General features: G+C 41.4%; 1 protein-coding gene across 2 annotated transcripts in view; it reads right to left on the bottom strand.

The window, feature by feature from the left end:
* Positions 1-353: 353 nt before the first annotated feature.
* The window catches only part of Pawr (pro-apoptotic WT1 regulator), an 83,400-nt gene continuing 72,004 nt past the window's right edge, over positions 354-11,749 (bottom strand). For both annotated transcript variants that reach the window (XM_076920165.1, XM_076920166.1), the window contains exons 5-7: positions 5,451-5,598; positions 2,949-3,053; positions 354-1,529 (exon numbers count right to left, since the gene is read on the bottom strand). In XM_076920165.1, the coding sequence (XP_076776280.1) occupies positions 1,443-1,529; positions 2,949-3,053; positions 5,451-5,598 (340 nt within the window). In that variant the 3' untranslated portion in view covers positions 354-1,442. The remainder of the gene's footprint in view (positions 1,530-2,948; positions 3,054-5,450; positions 5,599-11,749) is intronic.

Below are 11,749 nucleotides of genomic sequence, written 5' to 3'. Positions count from 1 at the left end.
TACTCCACACTTCCCCACAACTGTTTCATCTTCCTTGGTTTTCCACAGTAGATCAACGAATGGGTTTGGGAGTTGAGTAAAGCGGCTGGGAGGGCTCCTGATAGGGCTTTACTGTTCTAAAAACCGATGACCAGGCTGTCAGTATACATGCCGGAAATTCACCTACCCAGGCTGGAGATCAGCTATCCGGTCTCTCAGTGGTACTTACTTGCTGGGTTCAGTCCCCAGCACCATTAAATAGGGATGAAAAAGGAAAGAGATTCTACAAGGACGAGGGGCCTCCATATGTTAAGGAAGGAGGAGGGCTCTTCATATGAAAACACGACACAAAACAAATCTAAATACTAAGGATATTTAATAGAAGACAACTTTATTTTATAAATCTTCAAATATGGTTGCATTAAAATCTTCAGTGTTAGGATTATGGGACTATTCTCTCTTGAGAAAAAGGCATCCCAGGGTGTCTCCAACTCAGGAATCAGCTGAGATTATCCTGTCGTATCTCTGCTTATGTGTGTTGACATATGTGTACATATTTTAAGTGTGAAAAAAAACATGTTCTGATTTTGAAACACATGCTATTAACAGCATCAGTTTTCTTCTGCAACACTGAAATTGTACACAACTTGAGGCCTGAAGAATAAACAACTTTTTAAATATCCCAGTATTTACTAGTAAACCCTAGAGCAATAAAGAGAGAGAGAGAGAGAGAGAGAGAGAGAGAGAGAGAGAGAGAGAGAACGGTAGTACCTACATAAGAAACTATACATTAACTGTTTTTTTTAGAAGTTATTGAAATTTTTCTCCAATATTCAAACACAAAATAGTAATTTTTCACTTACTATAACACAGTTCAAGTATTCTCTTAAGTTTATATTTTGCCAACTAGGACATATGAAGTAACTCTGAAAAATAGCTTTCCTCTGAATAATGACTGCTATGCAGAATAGTGTATCTATTACTACTGAAAATCATTACAGCATGTAGAAGAGACAGCAGATGAGTTTTTATGAGTCAGTATTAACACACAGAAGGCTGCACACATCGGTAATAAGGCATTTGTAGGCAACTCCCCCAAGTATTTGAATTCATGTAAACAAAGACTATGCATATTCCTTTAGGGAGAATATGTGCTAACATAGATAAAATGTATGCAAATGGCTGTTACTTTGAACCATATATTATCTGACTATCACACAAAACCAAGAGGCATTACCTATCATTTTAATAACTGAAAATGTTACTTGGATGTGAAATACAGGGTTTGTACTTTTTAGCAATGAAAAAGAGTGAATCTTGAAAAAAAAATATCCACGTATTTTTCTAGAAATAAATATACAGTTCTCTCAATGTAATGAATCACAGGAGCCTCGGCTTGGTCTTAGCCATGACATTCATCAGTAGTTTCAAAGCAGGTTTCCCACACCGAAGCCTTGGGTCTTCTACCTTGTCAGCTGCCCAACAACCTTCAAAAGAGTTTTATTTTCCTGCTTTAGCTGTTCGTTTTCATCTTCCATGTCATCTAGGTCCTGGAGGGGGTGGGGGTGGGGGAATGAAGAAAATAGAAGGTTAGAAATACTGAAAAATACTGCAAAGTGGACATAAAAAAAAAAAAAAGCACAAGGATAGATCATTTATACTCAATTAACTCTGAAGTGGTAAGTTCTAAAAATTACATGGAATATGCCCTATCATGACTTGAATGGGCCAGTTCTCTTGAAAAATTCCCCCCCCCCCAAAAAAAAGGGGCCAGAAGTCGAGGTTTTAAAATTGTGAACACACATATGGTGTGCGTGCGTGTGTGTGTTAGATTTCTAGCATCAAATACAAAACCATATTAAGTTTTCGAGACATGTATAGACATATCTTTGCAGTTTATATAGACTTACTTTTGTAGTTTACAACATTAAAACTTGACAAAGTCTATCTCAAGTGCACTGTTGTGAACTTATAGTTTCAAGTTGGACTATCAGGCAGACGATTCACACTTTAGCAAAGTCAGAACTAGTACTTATTCACAGACTGAATGATGCTAAGGAACAGATCTGTTCAAACTATTAATTACTATTAATTTAAATTAAACGATAAAATACAATCATTGCCAAACTATACACCTAATAAAGATTCCTAAAAATTTAAAGTGCTAAAACACAGTCATGAATTATAATCACGACTAAATTATAAACGTAGGAAGGGGTTTTCGGATTGTGTTTAGTGCCCTCGGTGTCTGAGAAAGCACAAACACACGAGCATCACAAATATTTGCCCAGCCTCTCAAACTGAACTCCAGCATAAACAGAGACATGCTTATACTAGGATCAAGATGAACGACTACAAAAGACCAAGTCAAACACTGGCTCAGCCAACCACTGCATGCAACCTTGAGCAAGTTAAAGGGGTACCCCGTCCTCATCTGTAACACGCAGCTTTGCCTTTGGGCTGCATTACAAGAGGCCTGCACACAATGAGGCCCCTTCCTTCAGGGTGGCACGTGGGATCAACCCAGGGTACTGCAAGATGGAGGCAGGTACTTTACCATTTAAGTATTCTGTGGTTTGGAGTTGAGACTAGGTTAGGGGACTGAGCCTTTTCCCTCTCAGGCAAACTTTTCTTTCCTCCACTTTGGACAAAATCTCATTAAAAAAGCAGAACAATGGGATCTTTTTTTCATCACAATCACCTTAGTAGATGCTTCTGGCTTCAGGCAGGAAGTACATTCTAGGGCTGAACTGAAAAAGGAAAGGCTCCAAACCGAACACTGCAGAGCTAGGGACATCCTAAGTATCATTGGTAGTAGTGTCGAAAATACAAAGCTTACGGAACAGCGTGACAGGTCTCACCAGTAACGACCATCTTATTAACCAAACAGGCAGTGAACAAGTTCTTCACTCTGCGTGCTTTCATCCAATGAAAGAGAAAGCCAGGAACTGAAGTACAAAACCACTTACTCTATTTAACAAATCAATCTCTTCCTTGAGTTTTCCAATCATTTCTTCTTTATCTTGCATCAGCCTCACAAGTCGAAGGTTTTCTTGCCTTTCTCTTACGATTTCCTAGTGAATAAATCGAAAAGCATCAACAGGGAACTGACTGGTTACAGTATTTTAACATGGTAAACACCTGTCAGTAACAGAGCAAGACTCCAGATATTAGCAAGGCCCTTCCCAGCCATATCTGACACTGAAGACATGCCGGTGATAATGACTGACTGACAGACAGAGACAGACAGACAGACAGACAGACACACACACACCAAATTTGTAAAGGAAGAAGAACACACAATTTTTTAAAATAGCAAAATTGCAAACTTTTTGTGAATTAAAAAGGAGAAGGTGTGATTTTTTTTGCTGTTGTGGTTTTCCTTTAAGAGATGGGGTGGATCATACATAGTGCCAAATTTGGTAGTCTGAGGCAAGAGGATCTCTTGAGCTTCGGAGTTCAAAGCTAACAGGAGCCCCATAACAAGATCCAGTCAAAACAATTTGGTGAATCGTGGAGTGGGAGAAAGAGGCATTTCCTCCAGAGGTGTAGTCATTGATAAGATGCCCGTGAGCCCGTCAACAACCCCAATGGAACTCACTCAGACACTCCAGAAGTGAGGCTAGTTGGGAAGAGGACTTATGGAAGTGCCGGGGGGAAGAAGACAAGGAACGTGAGTGAAGCACTGTATGTGCTTACATGAAGTGTCAGGAGGCCTGCTAGTATATACAATTAATATAGTCTAATGAAAGGAACCACCTGGGGGATTAAGAAAGCACACCTCTCGGCGTATTTATTTGGAACAAAAAGAGAAGGAAGTTCGGAAGCACAGGCTTGCTTCTCTTTGCTCCCCAACAGCCAGGAGGTGAGCATCTCTTCCTTCACACCCTTGCTTCACCAAGGACAAGAAACCACAGGGCTGGCTGATAACAGCTGTAATTCTAAAACTGTGAGCCATGAAAAAAACCTCCAAAAGAAAACCACCACCACCACCACCACCACCAACAACAACAAATCCCTGCAAAGTATCTTACTCAGAGGACAGACAGACCTAGAATACACTGTCCTGACTGAGGGAATGTAGTCTCATAAAGACAGAAGTCATACCTTCTCTCTCATTCACAGACCCCAACTTTTAAATGTATGGAAACAGGTGTGAGAGCTGGCCTAGGTTATGAAACTAGGTATCAGGCCACTGGAGAGCAGGAGGCATTATAGAAGTGGGGGACGATGTCATGTGACAAGAAAGCAGACAAACTACTGGGGACAGGAGGGTCCAAGGGAGGAAAGGAGAATGAGGAAGAAAAGTGAGAAAAGAAAAAACAAACAAACAAACAAACAAATTTTGATTGCAATTGCAAAATGCCATAATGAAACACGATGCTTTGTAAGTTAATAAAAACTGCTTTTTAATAAAAAAAAATCATTATTTAGAAGTTTTTGAATTCAAGGCCTCTAGCTGGGTGTTTTACACACCTATGATCCTAGCTCTTGGGAGGTGGAGGCTGGTAGATCAGACAGATCCACCACGATGATCTTCAGTTAACTGGACTGTGTGAGACACAGTACTGTCTCAATAAACCTAGAACAGACAAAGATTCCAGGGCCTCCTTGGAGAGCTGGAAAGGTCTCCAGCAGGACTTGTTCCCTTCTGAACCCTCAGAGAAAGCAGCTGGCTACCGAAAGCCATCATAGGCTGCCTGTCAGCTCTTCTGGAATGTCCCGAGTCTTTCAGAGGAACTTGTTGAAAACTAATAAAGTGTATTCTCTAAGCCTTTACATTTAAATAATGATTCCGGTCAGACACAGGGGTTGAAGCTTAAAAGCGACATAAAGATGACCGCCGTGTAAGCAGCAAGTCAAAACAGATAGATCTCAAAATAATCTTTGTGTCACAGGGAATAACTTCCATTCATTAAAACAGAACATATTCCAACCAAGTGGGTTAACGCCATTAGCAGTTTCAGATGCGTGTCCCTGGGACACATCTCAGTTCTGTAATTTTTCTGCAATGTTCATGTGAGTTGCTGTGGAAACATCTGTGAGCAAGTGTACCCTATCCCTCCATGAAAACAGTTCAAGCACCAAACACGGGCCTAACTCAGAATGGCTGCAAGGTCTGCACCAACAGTATGATCAGACGATGGAGCTCACTGTACAGGCTGACAGTGCAAACATCTAAGCACTCAAAAACACTGCTCCTCAGATTACGAGTAAGACGTGACGGAGCAGGAATGGCTACTGAATCGAGGAGCTCAAGTGGACAGAAAAGCACTTAAGGAAGTGTGGGGGGCCCAATCACCAGGATCTAGGTGCTAACGCACAAGATAAGGTGTCCAAGCTGCTCCTGGAGTAGAACCGGATGTCCCCTGGCTGGGTGCCCCACCTCCCTTTTTGGGCATGATGCCACGAAACTGAGAGAAGAATACTAAAGAATGTTAATTTAACTTTGAATAATTCATAATTCATACCTTTTCAAGATCTTCAATTCTCTTCTCCAAGGTGCTACTTGAAGGGAAGTTACCAGGTGCATTCGCATCTCTGTTGTGTCTACTGAAACCACTTCTGTCTGTTCGGGGATATCTATTTGAGATTTCGTCTTCTGGGGCACTGGCTGTGCTGTAGAAATAAAAGTGAGTATTATATAAACATTCCTAGCACCCTAAAAGAAAAATGTCAAGGCTCCTTTCTCTTTACTCTGAGAAACTAACACTCCCTGAGGGCATGGGGAATTTGTTTACAGCTGCAGAATTTAATCTTCAGTCTAACACAACGGGAAGAAAAGTATAAAAGCACATTAATTCTTTCAGCTGATTCCCAAGAGGCTGTTAGAGTCAGGCACTGATCTGGGTCCTGAAGATGCTGATGGCAACCACAAACTCGAGTTGTCCTTTCAACAAGGTATGCCACCAAGGTCAATACAGTAATCTGACCACCACTCTCCAGTCAAGGCCAGACACACCAGGGACTGGAACAGAATGGATCTCCTAGACATCTGTGGTGGAATTTGCTTCTTCTTAAAAATGTTATTTATAGTCAGGCTATGGTGGCACACACCTTTAAGACCAGCACTAGAGAGGCAGAAGCAGGCAGTTACCTGAGTTTGAGGCCAGCCTGGTCTATAGAGTGAGTTCCAGGACAGCCAGGGTTACATAGAGAAAGACTGTTTTCAAACAAACAAACAAGTAAATGAAAATGAAATAGGCTTTTATTTTCAGAGTTCAATCTCTCATTTTTAAAATTTCAAAACATAAAAAATAAAAAATGTAATAATTTGAAGGGAAAAAAGTAAAAAAAAAAAAAAAAAAAGAAAGAAAGAAACTGCATAAAGTTGCCTATTACCAACTGAAAGCCTGCACGTAGGCAATTACTTCCACTCTGGTAACTTTTTAGCCAGTATTTTCTCAAAATTAGCCACTAACTTACAGCTGATTAACAGCACGGTCAATATTTAAAGTGTTCAATGTAACAGGTGTTGCTCTGCTCTCTGAATATCTTCTACTACAATAAAATCACCCCCAAACTTTATGGCTTCAGATAACACACACTAATTGACTAATTTCTGTTGGGGGAGGGGAATTTAGAGGCAGCTTAGGGGATAATTAAGACTGTGGGGTCTCTTGGGAGCTGTTTGTCAAAGTGTTAGGTCATTGCTACTGTCTTCTGAAGGCTTCACTGACCTGGAGAGCCTGCCTGTAAATCCATTCAAGTATCTGTGAGCAGAAAGGACTCGGTGCCTCCCTGCCCTAGGCCAGAGGCCTCAATAACAGGTGGCAGCAGGCTTCCAGAGAGATCAAGATTTTGGAACCAGGCCAGAGGCTGTAATGTCTGCCACACCCCAGTCTCAAGGTGGCTTGCCACCATACCTGACTCCTTTTGCTATATATTTGATACCCCCAGTGAGGGGATTACAAAAGGCTTAAGTAAGCAGGGCAGGGGGGCTCTTGGGAGCATTTGAGAGGACTCATCTGTAGTAGATTACACAAGCACAACTACTGTGAGAGAATTAGTTTTGATAGCACTTAGAAACTAGTCTCATAGAAGCAGGTTGACAAAAAATATTTTAAAGCAACCGCAGGAAGCTCAGTATACTCATTTAAAAAAAAAAAAAAAAAAGTAACTGAACCAGGCAATGATGGCCTTTAATCCCAGCATGTGGGAGGCAGTGGCAGGCAGATGTCTGTGAGTTCGAGGTCAGCCTGGTCTACAGAGCAAGCTCCGGGGCAGCTGGGGCTACACAGAGAAACCCTGTCTCAACAAAACAACAACAAAAACAAAAACAAAACAAACAAACCAACCCCTAATCCCCTCAGCAAAAAAATATTAATGGGAAGCTTTATAAAGGGTGCTTTTTAAGATTTTTGGTCTTAATCTTTCATTAGTGGCCACTTGAAATATTTTATGTGCAAAATTATTGTAAAATCTAAACTAGTTGTGGTAGTTTGAATGTAATTGGTCCCCAGAGACCCACAGGAGTGGCACTATTAGGAGGTGTGGTCTCGTTAAAGGAAGTGTGTCACTGTGGAGGCGGGCTCTGAGGGTTCATATGGGCTCAAGCCAGTGACAGTCCCTTTCTGCTGCCTGTAGATCAAGATGTAGAACTCTCAGCTCCTTCTGCAGCCCCATGTCTGCCTGCCTGGACATGCTGCCCACCATGACAATAATGGGCTAAACCTCTGCAAATGTAACCAAGCCCCCAGTTAAATGGTTTCTTTTAAGAGTTCTGGTCATAGTGTCTCTTCACAGTAATAAAACCCTAACTAAGACAATAGCTTTTAGAGGAAAAGTGGACTTCTGATTTATGAAGTTCCCAGTCAGGTCTTGTCATCCTATCCGGTCTTATGGGATCTGATGGTGATTTTCAAACACTCAATACCATGGCAACCACCTAGTTCATCGATTATTCTAACTTTACTATGAGCCCACAAAGGCAAGCTATAAGAACTTCACCGTATAATTGCTACCTTTTTGCAGTTGTTCTTCTGATCTTATCTGCCATTGAAAAACATCTGACATTCTTTCCTTGCACAAAAGGTTAAGGTGATTAAAAGAGAGAAGTGGGGGATGGGCCTTGTGTGGGGGGGGAGGGGGAAGGGGGAGAACTCTAGCTAACAGCCAGGCAAACCTAAGGCACATATTTATAGAGCTGGCCACCAAACTACTTTCTTATCTTGCAAAAACACCCAAAGTTCACCTGAAGTTCAAATACTTCTGACTGAAATTTTCCCTTTGAAAGCCAGCATATAACCACTTAGCATACAAGAGTTGATTAGCCCGAATGATAAGATCAAACCAACATTTTTTTTTTTTCAGGAATTTCAGACTTAAGGCATTAGTGTTTAGTCCTCCAAGCCTTTAGTGAACTACTGTGAATTCGGTTGACGGAGTTCAGCTGACACAGCAAGGCTCTCTCTAACGATCACATTCTGATGTAAGCTCTCGAATCTTTCAAGTGTGGCTGCTTCATCATTATCAGAGTGCGTTATCCTGAAAGCAAGGCAGGATAGCAAAGTGCACGTAGCCCTCTAAAATTCATGCATGTTTACAGCATGCTGCGTTTATCTGCAAGGAAGCTGAAAAATAACTTGTTCCTTGTGTCACCAGTCAAAGTGTTCCCCAGTCTATGGACGTTCTTACCTGTCTGAAAACTGACTGTTCAACAGTCGTCCCACGGATCTTGTACCAACCTACACACTACACAGATCTGACCAGTCTGTACCCTGTGCACAGATCAGACTAGGGTGATGAATGCCAAGTATAGAGGCCAGAGTGTCATTCCTCAAGCACTATCTCTCATTCATTCATTCATTCATTCATCCGAGACAGAGTCTCACTAAATAGTCCATGCTGACTTTGCCAGCCATTTCCAGGATCTCCCTGTCTGCTTCCACAGCACAGGGATTAATTACAAAGGCAGGCTCAGGCTACTGTGGCTCAATTTTTTTTAATGTGGGCTTCCAGGATCAAACTCGGGTCCTTGAAATTTAGGCCAGAGCCATCCCTTCCAGCCCTGTCCTGTTTTAACAGCAATTTGAAGTGAAACCTGGTAAGACTCACAAAGTGCTAATGAATGATTATGATGATGCTGCAATCTGTTTTATGCAGAGGGCAAATGCATTTCCGCAAATAATCAGTTTGTTTGGAATATATTTATGTCATGCATGCAGATACCACATACATTTTAATCCTCATACTGTCCCAATTAGCCAATGCTTCTTGGAGAATGATGTGCTATCAACTCAGCTCTGCTTTGTCATCTTGGCTAAATTCTGATCTCAGCTACACTGAGGAATAGCGCTTCTCAACGAGACTGGTGCAGACACGTCTTGAATGTCTTTGGAATGACTTTAACTGTCACCATTCAATTTCCTACTGGTGTCAGAATAAGAAAAAAGTGTGTCCTTATCTTAAAACATCCAGTAAAACCTGCCTTGTTGTTAGTAAATTAGAATTCAAGATAAATATAAATTCCCCAAGAGTTGAGAAGCATTGTAAAGAGGAGGCACTTAAGATAATGAACACGTACATTCTTTGAGTCCCGAATGGCTGACACAATCATACCATATGCTTTAACAGCCTCCCTGTGCTGACTAACACGGAGCTTCCCACAGTCCCATCTATAGACTACGAAGATTTGACCAGTCTCTACCCCATGCACAGAGCTGCCTGCAGCCATGAACTTAGAAGCTAACATGACCACAGAACAGGCAGCTTGGGGATGCTAAAGGCTCTCTCTAGAATTCTTCACTTAGGTTGTCATGGATTGCAACAAGCTGTCCAAGGGCCATGCTCTGGGCAGCACAATGCTACGGTGTTTAAACTTCCACTCAGAAGACTAAGATACGCATACAGGAATCAGAGTGCAGAGAGCAGCTGAGCAGCAGGGCCGCCCAATAAGGCTAAAACATAAATGTAAACAGAAGATAAGATAAGAAGATAGAAAAGCAAGCAGGGAACCTGAAAGCTATTTTATAGAAGAATTCAAACTAATCCAGATTCAAAAGGCTCCAGTGTTTTAAAGGCAAACCTATCTTGGAATGTGTGTTTGTTTACCCACTATTTTTGTGGGATTTATGGTCGTTATATAAAGTAGAAAGTATTAACTATGTTGCCAAAATATAATACACAAAGGACCGAAAAACTCCAAAATTGTTTCATTTATTTGTGCTACGATATTTGTTCTTACTGGAAATGACTATTAAAATTTTAAAAATCTTTAAGAACATTGCATATGCTTTATTCTTTCTGAAGATCTATTTTAATACCTCATGCTACAGAAATTCAGAGAATGATCTATTTGTATATTTGCTTTTAATGGCTATCACAGAGATGTAAGATCTGGAAGATGTCTAAGAAGCTTACTTAAAATCTCAAAGTCATGTTTAGTTTATGAGATCGGATTTGACTTTGCGTATGTTACCCGATGAACAACCACGTAGTCATTTTTGCACTTATGAATTTGGTCATGTTCCCCCCGTAAAGTTCCTAACTTTGGGCTCTATCTATTTTGTGATTGTTAGTTAAACTAGATCATTTATAAACTCATTAAACAGTCTTAATTTCAATGCTGTGTGGCAGGGACAAAGTGGACAAAGAATATTGCTTTCTGGACACCTTCAGTGTCAAGTGACCACTGCACAAGGCATTCAAGAAGGAATATGTTGATAAGCACGCACAGGGCTGTGTCTGCTCCCCTCTTCCACCCACAGACAAAAAGGTAAATATAACCAAGATGGGGACGAGAGCTTGTAATCCCTGCTCCTCGAGGAGGCTGAGAACGAGGACCTACTTAGGCCCTGGAGTTTGAAGCCAGCCTAGCCAGCACAGCGAAACATCTCAAAGCTGTAAACAAACAAGCAAACAAATTTATTGAAAGTAAATGGGAAGATTGTGATAATGAACACCTACACCCTGACAGATAATCTTATACTCAAACCTTCACTTGGCAAAGCACAGACTTAGACTCGTAGAAAGCTAACCGGAAGATCGGCAACTGGTGGCACAAACCTTTAACCCTAGCACACAGAAGGAGAGATAGGTAGATCTCTGTGAATTAGAGGCCAGCCTGGTCAACAGAGCAAAGTCCAGGACAGCCAGGGCTACAGAGAGAAACCCTCAGGACAGCCAGGGATACAGAGAGAAACCCTCAGGACAGCCAGGGCTACAGAGAGGTGAAAAACAAAAACAACAAAACAAAACAAACAAACAAACAAACAACCCACAAGCAAACCCAACTAAAGCTAACAGGAGCCAGGAATACAGTTCGGCAGGTAGAGCCTTTGCCTGACCCTTGAATAGCCCAAAGTTGGATGTCTGGCGTCTAAAACAAGTAAGGGTAATGGAAAGTCATTAAAGCAGGAGAGGGGATAGAATTCCTTTTACAGAACAGTATAGATCAGCAAAGATAGCACAGTGGCCCGAAGTTAGGTTAGGCTGCTGTAATTATCCAAGGGGGATATGGTGGTGGTGCTACAAAGAACAGACTTCAGTTCATCTTGGTAAGGGTTGTGTAGCCAGGTGAGATAATGAGATGAAAAATGAATAATAAAGCAGTTGTAGCCCGAGGCCCTGGCTCCCAGTCTCACTTCAGCAAGAGGAAACATGCATGTTTACTACCAACGGCTACTGTTTACACACTTCTGAACCTGAACGTGCTGGGCTTAGCGTGCTTCTGGGGTACCTGGCATCTAACAGTTGCTGGTTACTTTTTTCCTAGCACAAGAGATAAAAGAGAAAGTAAATTCTAAGAGAGTAGGTTACTCGTCAATAT

Source organism: Arvicanthis niloticus, chromosome 22 (genome assembly GCF_011762505.2).
Source record: "Arvicanthis niloticus isolate mArvNil1 chromosome 22, mArvNil1.pat.X, whole genome shotgun sequence".
Classification (NCBI taxonomy): Eukaryota; Metazoa; Chordata; class Mammalia; order Rodentia; family Muridae; genus Arvicanthis; species Arvicanthis niloticus.
The sequence above is the reverse complement of the archived record's forward strand: the minus strand, read 5'-3'. Positions and strand labels throughout refer to the sequence as shown.